At 36.3% G+C, this 13,532-nt stretch overlaps 1 protein-coding gene and 1 long non-coding RNA gene across 15 annotated transcripts in view; one reads left to right on the top strand and one right to left on the bottom strand.

Moving 5' to 3' along the window:
- LOC145728531 (uncharacterized) overlaps positions 1–13,532 on the bottom strand; it is a 47,034-nt gene that overhangs the window by 7,323 nt on the left and 26,179 nt on the right. For 6 of the 14 annotated variants that reach the window (XM_081979429.1, XM_081979651.1, XM_081979718.1 and 3 more), the window contains 4 exons: positions 7,156–7,328; positions 6,899–7,097; positions 6,503–6,840; positions 6,186–6,281 (listed from right to left, as the gene is read on the bottom strand). In XM_081979429.1, the coding sequence (XP_081835555.1) occupies positions 6,186–6,281; positions 6,503–6,840; positions 6,899–7,097; positions 7,156–7,299 (777 nt within the window). In that variant the 5' untranslated portion in view covers positions 7,300–7,328. Of the gene's footprint in view, positions 1–6,185; positions 6,282–6,502; positions 6,841–6,898; positions 7,098–7,155; positions 7,329–7,394; positions 7,415–8,031; positions 8,715–13,532 lie in introns of those variants that run through there. The other 8 variants (XM_081979122.1, XM_081979287.1, XM_081979371.1 and 5 more) reach the window with 3 other exon arrangements.
- On the top strand, positions 9,463–10,516 carry LOC145731166 (uncharacterized). Its single transcript, XR_014178758.1, has 3 exons — positions 9,463–10,058; positions 10,137–10,319; positions 10,383–10,516. It is a non-coding gene; the product is annotated as an uncharacterized LOC145731166 (long non-coding RNA).

Below are 13,532 nucleotides of genomic sequence, written 5' to 3'. Positions count from 1 at the left end.
TTTAAAGAGTAAAGCGTATTTTTTGCGGTAAAAAAGAGTTGGTAATCTACAGGTACAGACCGAACTAAACCCATGGAGGTTTGAGTACGCACAAGTGTAAAATAAAACATGTGGTGGTGCAAACCTAACAACAAACCTAATAACGTCATAAAAGCTAGGAAACAGGAACTAAAAAACATTAAAATTACACCGCGAGGGGGCGTTGTACCGCTTTTTTCGGTTAAGGCAATTAAAAGAACCAACCCACTAACAGTGTTGTCACATTGTCAAAAAACCAACAGAAAAAAAGAAATAATTAGCCAGGATATCATTTAAAATAACAAATTTGTCATAATCTTCCAGAACACAGTTCTTCAGTTCAGTTACTGTAAATTGAATTAAATACTGCAAACTGTAATTTTCACATTTTCGGTCCATCACTGTGTATTTAAGACAATTTATCCGATTCAGATTCTAATACGGTCCTGAAAAATATTTCCTATATTACAGGGCTGTATTAAGAAAAATCTTGAAGAAATTTATTTTTTAATGGAATCTTGTATACTTTATTGCAAACATGTTTTGTACAACATGTCATAGTCAGATTACTAAGTGAATCTAGAGGTCAGGACCGTACTGAATAGTTTGGATGTGGCAATGCCATTTTGACTTTATTTAACAAATATCTTCCAGTTTCTTAAGTTAGAAACTGAAAACTTATTTGAGCACTATGTGGCAACACTGTTTTAGTACTGATTTCCATCAAATGACGTCGTTAATTATAAAAACAAGTCGTGTAAATTCGCCCAGTACTACTGAAAACTTGGGTAGGGCAGGGCAGGAGTCGCTTTTCTGTTGAATAAGAAAAACACAACCACGCCCACACTTTCTAGAGTATATAATTGCCCATACACCCACAATTAAAACCCGGCGTATAATCGGGCTGTTAATATGCCGCCTTTTGTTTTATGTGTTAATCAAAAAGAAAAATGGTCCGACACCCGCTCGCCTCTTTACAGGGTGTCCAGAATTGCATAAACATAATTACTACCGAAGCAAAAAATAATACTTTAGGAAATACAGGGTTTTAATGTTTGATAAAACAATTCATGTATGGCGCTCGAAAAATTATGTGTTTGCAATTTGGGACACCCTGTACATGTTAACAATATAAATAACTTCCTAGCCTGGCTTTCGATTAAGTACTACGATTCAAAAAAAAAAAAAAAAAAACGTTGGTTTATTATAAGAGTATAATTCACTAATTGTACATTTTAATAATAATGATAATAACGAGCTGCTATTTCAACTAATGGTCACTTAAGTAATATTAACAATAATAACACATGGTATTTATGTACGCAATTAGTGTTTTGTGTGTATGTGTGTGTGATAGGAACATTTTTAAAACGGATCGGCTAAAAACACTCATCTAACCGGGTTCTGGTTATATTTATTTATAGTAGTTTGGGTAAAAAAATATGATTATGACAGGTTTGTGGAGAGGATTGCCCATGTGCTAGTGCTTTGCAAAAATCAATTTTTGTTCTTTGGCAAAGTAGATTTTCTACAAATTTTTTAAAATTTCACTTTATTCCAAATAAGAAACTAGAACAGTTAATATGCAAAAACCAAAAATTCAGGTCTTTTAAATTTAAATAACATCCCTCAAAACCCACATCCACTGACAATCTTCTCCACACCGAATTAAGGTAGTTGGCACTCAACAAAAATCTTCAAAACACTCTGTAAATCATTCCAGTTCTGTTATTTATGTAAAAAATGTAAGGGCAACACGGTTTCTCTCTGTGTATATAAAAAGTTCAACAATTCTATTGTTACGGCCCTGCTCAAGGGCCGCCCGACAGGCCAACGCTAAGGCAGTTCCTTAATACTGTTCAAAGTGCCATTTTGTTTCGGCCCAAAACGGGCAAGTGTCCAAAATTTTTTTTTTTGGTGGAAATTGGGTGGCTCGGGCGGCTTCCAAGCCGGGTCATTTTTTTTTATTGTATATGTTCTATTATCGGAAGTGAGTGACCCTGAGCTACCATATTTTGGCTAAACGCCTCAATAACTTAAACTTGCTTACAAAAAATATCTGTGGTGAATATCAAAATAATATACAATGACGTAACAATTTAATTGTTACGTCATACCATTTTACTTTGATTTTTACCGTATTAGACTATTGTTGGTGTCCTGATTGATGCGCCTAGCATTCTACAAAGGTTCTCAGCTAAATGTATATCGTTATACAAAGTTCTACGTAATAATTAATATATTATAATATGCACCTTTCATTGTGGAAATTCGGCTGTTTAATTATACTTATATACCTATAAAGTTTAGTTAAGGTTGACCTAAACGATACCATGAGTAGACAATTATTGCTTCTGTATTCCTCTCTTTCTCTCTCTCTATTTATTTATTTATAAATGAGCTGCAATTTTGCTTATATATTTTTATTAAATAAACCAAACCGGAAACAATAAACTCGGAAAATTAAAATGTCGCTCTCTTTCGGAGTAGATCACAGGTTATCACAGATTATATCTGCAATTCTTCTTAAAATATGCCTTAATCACGTCTATACGTATAATTATAGAAAATGAAAAAACGACGTTTAAGCTCTACTTTATTAATTATTATTATTATTTAATTATTAATTATTATTAGTCATGTGGAAAATGACCGAGTTACACACGACGCGTGCTTTGCGTTTAGCCGAAAGCTAGGAGGATTTGTCTCTCTTAATTATTGTAAAAATCTGCCCTAAAACTGGTGGGGAGAAGGAAAAGGGGCAACACTAGTTTAAGTATGTAGTTAAAAAAAATTTGAAACGCCAGTTGGGTTTTACTCAGCAAAAAGACGTAATAAACGGGTGTACAGGGTGAAAATTTCCTGTATACATAACTTGCCAGTGTATGACGGTCATTTATTATTACTATACTAACCTAACCAAACTGCTGTAATTTTTAAAAGTAATGACAAGCTGCAACTTTAAATTAATTTAATATAAAGTTTCGTTAAAGTATCACGGAATGGCTAAAAACCTTTCGAATTGTGCATCTACTTAAATTGGCAAAATCTAACCCAAAACTTTCGTTAAACATAATTTTAGAATGTAAAAATAAGTTAAAAACAAAAGAAAAACTATAAATTGGTTGGTCTCGTACAGATCCACCCTGAATACTAAAATGCTAAAGTTTTTTCATCATTATCACCATATCAACAGCAAACATAATTTAAAGGGATATGATGGTCGTTTTGCTATTAAATTAAGTTACCCAACTATAGCGTTTCCTGGAGCTCTAAAAGGGATGTTCGTTATATAAATTCTAGATTATAATAGAGGCACTCGAGTAGGTAGGATTAAGTAAAAATACCAAAAAAACTGAAAAAAGTCAAACTGAGCAACGGCATCTACTTGGGCGTTTCGCTCTAGTTGTTCTCTACCCATCATAAATACTCTCTAAAAACGACTACAAGTACTATTTACAACAAGTATCCATATAATATATTTCTCTATTAAAAATATCATAAATATATTCTGTTAAGTAGGAAACAAAAAAATAGTACTCGAACTTATAACTAAGGCGTTTCTAGGTGCTGATATAATATCCCGCGAACAACAAGATTGACGACCGCAATGGCCCAATTACTATATTTATTTTTCAATCGTTCCGGTTCCACGAACGATTCCAAATATAGAGAATCGATTTGTGTATCTGTGTGTGTTGCCACGTGTTTATGGTGTGTGGTGATTATTGCTATTCCACATAAAAAGAACTACGTCAAACCCCTTTTTTAAACTTAACTAATACTGCGATAATCTACCCTTAAAATGGAATGAACGTACTTTCAACCTAGTTTGATCCACTTAAGGTGATGTAAACATTGCTCATCGATGGTCAGGCTGGCCTACCCACTACTAAAATACCACTAACTAAAATGTCATTAATAAATCTATCACAGCTCTTGCGCATCCGCAACTTAACGTAGCTCGTAACGACCTGACCAATGACGTTGATTGCCTCATGCTGCTTCATAATTCTCAAAAAAAGTGTAGGCCACTCTGATAATTGTCACGTGACTGTGGTTTATCAATACCAACAAAAAAAAAACGTTTTTTGCTGTCAATGCCATATAATTTTGCTATATTGAACCTTATTAGTCAAAAGTAATTTCAAAGTCCAAATTTATAAAACTGGGTGCTTGAAACCAAAATATTACTATTCAAAATTTCATGTTTTTGAATTTTATGAAGTTTTATTGCAAACTGTGTACGTTATTGGAACGTAACTTGTTGAGTTTACCAGGTCATGAGTCCTTTTCCTACTTTGGTTGTAAAAAAGTTACTTTTTACTGAAAATACGCCATTTTAAAATAAAGAAAAATATATTTTTACTCAACGGTACTTTGACTTTAATTACACTGCATATGGATACGCCACTGTGCTTAAAATTTGGCACGAACAACGTGATTAATTGGTAATTTTGGTACATTGTGTTGCAAAGTTAAGCGACGACTCAGTTGGCGTGTTCATAAAATTACAAAATTGCAAATAATTTTGATGATTTTTTTAATTAAAATTAATTTAATGCTCTATACATCCTAATTAATAAGTTTATATTCCGATGTATAGAATATGCTTTATGGCAAAACTTGAAACTAATTGGCGTATCGAGTTTCAGTAAGAAAGTATTGAGCAGGATAAAGTACAATCCATGACAAATTTTGACAAGAGACACAATGGTTGGTAATATGGTCCCTCAGTGCAAAAACAGTGACGTAGCCAATAAAAACCAAAAATTCGATTTTTTTTAAATAATTAAAACTCACTTTTTTACTGCACTTTGATGCTGTTTTTGAAATTTTGCTAAAGAGTGTACTGGATTGTACATTAAGTTTTCAATATTTTTACTATTCTAATTTTACCTGCATTTCAATTGTATGGTGAATATATTTTTTTGCCCAGCCAAGCTAATATCAGTCAACTTTAACGTAACACGCTACTGTTTTCAATACATATCATAGAGAGCAAGTTGAACTGAGTCACGAGACGAGAGGTTTTGAAAAATAATTTTAAAATCAGCATCACTTTCTTATAAGCTTATGGTTTTATTGAGGTTTTTACGTCGTACTAATCATCAGAGTGACCCATAAGATCTACTTCAGTGTCAGGTGTATTATAATCATCGATTTAGTATTTGACCATAACAAGGTTTAGTGTTGCTTAGTGAAAAGTAATAAAATAACGCTTTCGAGGGGTTTGCCCGAATCCTGCATTAGCCAAAGTTTCAAAAGCAAATCAAACAAAAGCGGGTCACTAATAAATCTAGTATTGCCGAGTTAATGAGGACTATCATCTTCAGTGTCCAAAGGGCTGGGCGACAAAAACTTCCTCACGTATTTGGGATAGTGAGTCTTTTCGTGAGCTTTGAGGATGGTCGATCTAGAGAACGTCTTCCCGCACAAACTACACCGAAACGGCCGCTCGCCGGTATGGACTCGACAATGGTCCTTCATATGATGTCGCAATTTAAACGCTTTACCGCAAAACTCGCACTTGAAAGGTCGATCGCCCGTATGTGCGGGCAAGTGAGCGATCAACGCGGCCACGTCCGGAAACGATTTACCACAAAACTTGCACAACACCACACCGCCAGGCTGAGATGCCGCCTCCTCCATGTCCATGGGAGTCGGTTCGGATCTCAGCAGATCGTTGGGATCGGGTGGTTCTTGAGCGCGTTGTTCTGGCCAACTCCCGGGAGGTTCCGTCAGATTTAAGGGCGGTATCCCGCGCTGTTCTCGATATTTGAGCGTCTCCAACGAATGACTGAGAATGTGCCTGGTCAGTTTGCTCTGGTGGGGGAACGTGGTGCCGCAGTACATGCACTGGTAGATCCTTGGCGGCGATCCGCCCGAAATGCCGGGGTCGTCGTCGAGCCGCTCCTGCGAAACCGACATTGACACATCAACTTCTTGCCGCGTGTGTGGGTGCGAGGCGGCGCGGGCAAGAAGTTGACGCTCGTGTCGGCCTGAGGGCGGCCCGGCGTCGCCCCGGGCGGCCGCACCCGAACACACACACGCGACTCCCTTATGCGCGACACCCTTAACCCCAATTCTACTACGATAATTTGCGACCAACCCAGCCACCTTAAACTACCAACAGTCATCGAACCCCATTGTGATTAACAACTTACCGAATCGTGCGGAATCCTAGAGTAGTCCGAGGAACTTTCACCACCTGAATTTTTGTCATCCATCCCTCCTCCCCAGTCCACTTCTTTTTTTAAACTCTGTAAACCAAATGTACCAAATCAGTATCATCGGTATTTAATAACAATAATTCTCAATCTCTAAAGAGCAATTTTGAATCCTGTCCTGTCTTACAGTTTTATTTGTACTGGTAAAAACCATTAAAAATACTTAATTCATAAACGGTTTTGCATTCGTTTTCATCAATTAAAGAAGTCAATGTTAAAACATGAACAATTGATCAACATTATCTGAGTCTTACCAAGGGCACTTGTTGAATGGGCGGCAGACTCGAAGGCCCGGGCAGCGGATCGGTGCAGTTCAAAGGGGGCGAGGGACGACATGGTGCCGCGCCCGCCACCACCGGCCCGAAGTTGTTGGTAGCCGGTGGCGGATCGGGCGACCCGTTCTGAGAAGGCGGTCGGGGCAAGGGTTCGGGTGACTGTCGAGTTGTGGGCGGTACCGCCGCCACTGGCGAGTTCCGTGGTGGAGTTGGATCGCTGGTGGCGCCCAACGAAGGCGGCCGCCTGTTCACCAGCTCTTCGGGTTCCGTCTGCTCGGGTGGGTCCGGCTTGTATTCTCTTGTCATTTCAGCAAGACCTGGTGAAGCATAATTTCGAGTTGTATGACACACATTTGTTTTAAAGTTTAGACTTACCTTTAACCTTAAGGCTCTCGGCCGTTTGCAGCAGCCTACTGAGCTGTGCGTACTCGACCCGCACCTCGCCCTTGTACATGAACTCGACGATGGTGCGCAGATCACTAAAGCGCACGTCTTTGAGGATGACTATTGGATGCCGGGCCGGGTGGTCAACGAACAACGCCCGGAAGTACGCCGAGCAGGCGGACAACACAACCTGCAAATTCCAGATGTTCCATTCCAAAAAGTTTCAAGCAAATTCTAGGTTAGGTTACCTTGTGGGCGCGTATGCAACGTCCCTCGTCTGCGCACGCCAGTGTCACGTCCACGAGGCGTTCGTCGCGCAGAAGCTGCGCGCACACGCCCAAAAGGTTGGCCTGGTGGTTGTTCCAGCGCAGGCAGTAGTGCTCACTCCCCATCGCCAGCCGAGCGCCGACTACGCAAACTGCTGAAACAAAAATAACATTATAAACCTTTTTATACACCCGCAAAATATAAAAAGAAAAATGTTTACATGAAATTCATAAAGGACAGCACTATCAGTTTTATTTATATTATATTTTAGTGGATGATGGATAAAATGACTTGAAATTTAACAAGTAGGCTTTAATGAGGTACCAATTCTTACCCCCTCTAAGCTCTAAGAGGTTGGAGTTAGAAGGTTAGAATTACATTAATAATTTGTCTCTAAAAAGTACAACAGTGTTGGAACAAATATTTTCGAACCTAGTAGGAGGGCCATAAAATGGGTGGTAACTTTTATCTGGGCCACCCTGTGTAATAATAGTCACATATCTTTTTCACGTTTTCGAACAAATAATACTAGTTTTCAAAATTTGGTTGAATAAATATGTTATTAATGATTATGATTGATTTATCGTTCTAAAAATATTTCCAGATTTACAAATTATTAAGAATATAAAGCCTAAACAAACCTGCTATGCCTTAAAATAATCGAAAACCATAACCTTACCTAACACTAAGCTCGTATCACAACAAATTGCTAAAAATGATTTCTGACGAGAAACCTAAGATTTTTGAGGTAAATACAGTTCCAATACTTTGAAAATTGGCGCCATCTAATAGCATTACACTCATTACAACATATTTTACTAAATAGCTAACAGATGTCGCAACATTCTGTACGATACCTGTACAAGTCCTAATTTGGATGGGTATGACGTATGAAAATGTGGTGGTATTTCCCCTTCGGGCATATATTCTCACAATTTTAAGTATTATCGAATAAATAGCGTTAATACGCGCAAACAAGGCTTGTAATCATTAAACACGCGGATTCCGCGAAATCTATTTTGCAACAACAATTATGACACAGGAAAATATTTGCGCATTTCGTTATCGTCGACACGCGTAAAAGTTGTTTAATTTGCGGCGCGGAACCCGAAGCACACGTGGAGCATTCGACATTGACGATGACGAGAAGATGAGAACCGGACGCGTGTGTATGTACGGGACACGAAAAGTGGCCGATTTTTTATCAACTAAAGGAAAAGCTACGCCCACTGATAGGAAACTTCGACCAATTAGACACGACGTCGTAATGCACGAAACGCTATTTAGAGGCGTGGCCTAATCGTACACACAAACATACTGTACACCACGTCTTGACTTGGGTGGCGGGCATATTTTTTTCGTTTGCCTAGACATGGCCGAAATGAGGAAAATCAATCGGGCGTTGGATCCATTGCACCCATCTACCACCACCATTCAAAGTTAGAAGGCTTCGAACCGAAACTGCTCGAATAGTGCGCCCTCTATAACAGAAATACGTAACTATTCTTAGAAATGTATTATTAATGCAGACACGGCCTCTTGTTCATTTTTGGCTGCATGAGCAGAACAAGGATGAGGGGAGAGAAATGTTCGACAAACGGTATAGAAAGGGGGAAAGATTGTCATATTTGATACAACGATATACAAATATAACTTTATTCTCTATTATGATAATAGTTGTGTAAATAATATATTAATATTCTCCAATTTTTCTTACTGTGCAGTCAAAATTGGTTTATTTTACAACTAATCCTTTTATTTGACTATGTACATGGCTGGCATTAGATTTTTGCAATATTGGTTATCTCAAATCAAAAAATACGTTTTTCTACAAACATTCAATAATCATATTGATTAATTTTCAATGATAAAAAAGCAGTTTTAAACCAAGATCGTTTTCATTTTATTCTGAGTACATGGATGGGACAGTCACAGGACATGGCTCATGGCAATGTAGCAATACAGTCAGTTAAGACAAGCACAATCATAGAATAGAAACTTAAAACATGAGACATACACAAATCAATTTCTAAATACACAGCATAACACAAGAGTTGGCCAAGTTTTAACTTTTGTGTTGTGCTTATGCTATGTATTTGTGTTTAATCAATCAAAATGAGTTATTTGTATGGTAAAGAAGAATCCTTTTTTGTGGACTATATTCAAATGTCATTCAATATAAATTATTGATTAATTGGTTAATTTACTTTTAAATTCTATTAATTTGATCTTCTTCTATTGTACTCCAACCACTTTCTCTCATTTTGTTGTTATTGTATTGAGAATAACAAAAAGCTTAGTTAACCTCTGTCGTTTCTATACAAGAATTTGCTTTATGCCAAAAAATCTATAAATTAACACTTCAAGAAGCTATGCTTATGCTGTGATTGTGTTGTGCTTATGCTGTTATGCTTATTATGTGTTGTGTCAATCTATAAAAAATACCAGCTTCAAACATGTAGAAATTAGACGTCTTTTCAACCATACTGAGATTTTATGCTGATCTTTAATACGAACATTTGACTATTTGTATAAACCATTGTCATACACTGAATTTCCCTATTTTGATGATTTTATGATTCGGTCACATGTAAGCTTTTCAATGAAAAAAAATACGTAGTCAGTTTTGAAGATGCCACCTTCTTAATACACTTTACAACTATCAAGGGGTCCAGTGAAACATTCTGAAGGAACTAGAGTTTGTGGAACAGAAAAGGATGCCTTTTTTAATAGAAAACACTGTCACAATGAAACAGTCCATATATTTACTTACTCCCACGAAGAGTTTTTACCAGAACACTACAAAAACCAAGTTTATTTAAGCCAGTGATTCTCGAAGAAACATGGATATAGAGTAAAGGTGTATTTCGCAGAAGCTGACAAGGTGATTTACCTAATATTATGAAAAGGACTCTGGTAGAGGTATTAATGAGCTGCTAATACTAAATAGCTTATGTTTCAGGTACTTTTATTTGCCTAATCTGGAGTTTGCTTATCATGCTTTGAAAGGGTCCAAATTTAAAAAGTCCCATTATCAATTGCTCTCAAAGACTCTGAACAAAAGGTGTTTGAAGCTATGGTTATAATGGCGTTGTCAAAATCCATATGCAGAGTGTTGAAAAAACAAATTTCTAATAAGTTTCAGGTAATATTAGAAAGATACAAGTTACTTAATACATAAATTTGATCAAATGCCATTATTTTGCAGAATTAGCCCTTATAAATTTTGCCGTATCTTCTCTGACTATAAGGCTAAAAACAGATGGTGCTACTGTTAAATACAGTATTTTACATCAGATAGTAGGTTAAATTACTATTTTAATTGTATTATTTACACATTATGAAATATATAAATAAAATCTTTAAAAAGTACACTCGAGGTTCTTTTTTTCTGGTCTAGTTTTCTTCATAAACAATCATAAAATTAGATAATTTCCTTAATTGAGGTACCTACCTGCTCTTACAATAAATTGAACTAAAATTGTAAAAACATGTTAAATAAGTAACACAAAAAAACAAATTGATATGTATTTAATGCTGCCGAGTAAATTTACAAAAGGAAATAAATAAGCAATCTATATCACAAAACCAAGAAGCAAGTTCTTAAAACACCAACAATTCTGTTATAAGTTAAAACACTGCTTTAGGATTTAATAGTCCCCAGCATACACACATTGCCTTTCCTTTTTTGCAAATTTTATGGAATAATTCTTGAAACGTTGGTATTGGGCTGTTAATGACTCGTTTGAATGCACCTATCTGTGATGTTCTTTCCAGATAATTTAAATTGAATGTGGTTGTTGTTCCCAAACCAAAGTTTGATTGGAACTTTCCGCCTTTGTTTACCACCAAATGTTGCAAGTTTTCCAGTTTGGTGAAGAAAAATCTTAAATTTTACGAAGGTCTCGCAATAACAACACTAATTAATAAACTTAAACAACCCTAAATTATGTTTTTATTTCTTCTGTTTGTAGTTTTTGCTGTTTTTCAACTTTTTAAAATTCCTAACCTCAAAATGTTTAGCCGACTGTCAGTTGGGACTATGCTCTATGTTGCCACATCTTCCACGAGCAGATGTGAACCTGGTGTATTGTTGGTTGCAGTAATAAACGGACCGATGAATTATACATATTTCGAGCATTTATTGCATGCAAAACATGTGAGATTCTTAGAACGTTTTTTTTTCAAAACAATATAGTTTTCTCATTTTCATTTATAATTGCTTAATGAAAGATACATATTGTGAGGTTTAAAGGAGGAATTTGTCAATACGGCAACGTCCAAACAGGTGATTAAAAAGATGGATAGCCTAGCTTGTAATAAACGACATGCGTAAATTTCAATATGGCGGAGCACTAGATGACGTAACCGCCACGGGAAAAAAAATGAACCATACTTTCAATATGTAACAAAATAAATTAGGAATTATTAAAATTTTGTATTTTTTTATCAAATAAACCCTCTCACATTGACTTTGTTACCAAATGATCATTGCCAAAAACTACATATGATGAAGGGTATTGGTGAAGACTTTACGTTTTTCAATCGCAATGCTTGGTCTACGCGTTACTGATGCCCTTAAAGAGCGTATCACTCTATTACAAGAAATCAAACGGAATCAAGTCCGGTTGTCCGAGTGGCGCCTCGGTCTCAAACACCGGGTGTTTAAAAAAATAAAGTCGTGTGCGACTTTTTCCCTTGTTCCGAGTAGGATAAACGGTTGGATCGGGGATAATTTATGTGTTTGCACGTCGAGTCAGTTCCGTGCTGCTAATAACAAAGGCAGCATCGGCGTCCCACCGGGTGTCAAAAAGCGATCGCACGCTCATAACTCCTCCACTTACAGTGTTTTTTCCCCCCCTCTGAACCCACTTAGATTCTCGGTCTCAGATAGGCATTGTCGTGACTGAGCCCACTGGGCAATTCGGAATTTATAGGCTTGTACTATGGACGGCTTGTCTACAATACGGCTAAACGATTGCGTTTCACATTTTTTCTCTACTTTTGATTTGCACAGTGGCGGCTACAATATACTTTAAAGGGGTTGAAACAAAAAGTTTTCAACTTAATTTAAAAAGCTCTTCCTTAAGCACTTTTGTCAATAATCTACTTTCTTGGAACTACAAACAATTTCCAAGACTTTTTCCTCGTGGTGAGTTTTTTTTTGGTGCAAAAGAGCACCGCTTCAATGTGGTGGCTTCACATTGTTGGACTATTACAGGAGCGGACAAGCGTCAAATTGGCCTTTTCATCTCGGCTCAATTTAATCGATACCGGATCGAAGAAGAAAATTATGATGAAAAAGTGCGTGCCGACAAAAACTCTTTTACAACGGTCGCGGTAATGCGATTTAGCTTCAGTGATATCGCAATGACTGGCTTGGATTGTCCCATGAAAAACTGTTTTAACTACTAAACTTGCAATTAACTGAAAGAGGCGCTTCCAGCTAACCAACCATTACTTTCAAGGAAAAACCATCTACTTATAACCTGTATTGGACTGATATAAAAATATCAATTCTTGGTAATGGTTTGTTATGGCCTACAAGGTGTACCAAGACGAAAAACCGATCGATTTAAATATGAAAGTACAAATTTCAGGTACATAATGACGTTGAACTTATTTTTTGATTCACATTGACTAAAAAATTTCTGACCACCCTGTGTGACTTTTATCAAACTCCATGTGTCATTGGCATACAGTTTATAAGCAATTTTACTAGAAATTGAATACTTTTGTTGAAATCCTGTATCTTTTCACCTAATTCATTAAACATAAAACTGGAACAGCGAAAATGGAGTAGATGATAATAAACTTTGCCTTTTTCGGTCGTTAAGTTTTAAGTTTATTAGCGCCACCTTGTTTAAAACGTAAACCTATATTTTTTAGCACTAAATTGTCTGCTCTTCTTAATCCAGAATAACTGAGATATTAGAATTATTAGGATATTGCAAAACTCGTACTTGAAGTATGAATTACTGTTGAACGGTTTGTATTGTTTTTGTAAATAAGTTTTTTTTTACCACCTTGTATACAAATGTGTTATTGTGCAATATCAGTTTTATGCAAAATAACCTTTAGTTAACCATATCTCAGCTTTTTAAGAAATATTATAGAAAATTTAAATTAAGATAAATTTAAAACGTGCCATATTTTAAAAATATTTTTACCTTCCTGTCAAATTGTCCGAAAAATGTCAAATACAGAAATAAAAAATGTTTTTCTGTGTTAGAGTTGTCAAAATTGACTTTTTAGGCATTTCTGGTGTCTTAAAGTAGTCAAACGACGTCACAGAGACTGTTTTCATCTAGAAATTGTCAGAATTGACGTCAAAAATACTGAAAAATGTCCGAAAATC

This window comes from Ips typographus, linkage group LG1 (genome assembly GCF_016097725.1).
Source record: "Ips typographus isolate SLU linkage group LG1, UJ_Ityp_2.0, whole genome shotgun sequence".
Lineage (NCBI taxonomy): Eukaryota > Metazoa > Arthropoda > Insecta > Coleoptera > Curculionidae > Ips > Ips typographus.
Note: the sequence above shows the minus strand (reverse complement) of the source record. Positions and strands in the feature narration are given on the sequence as shown.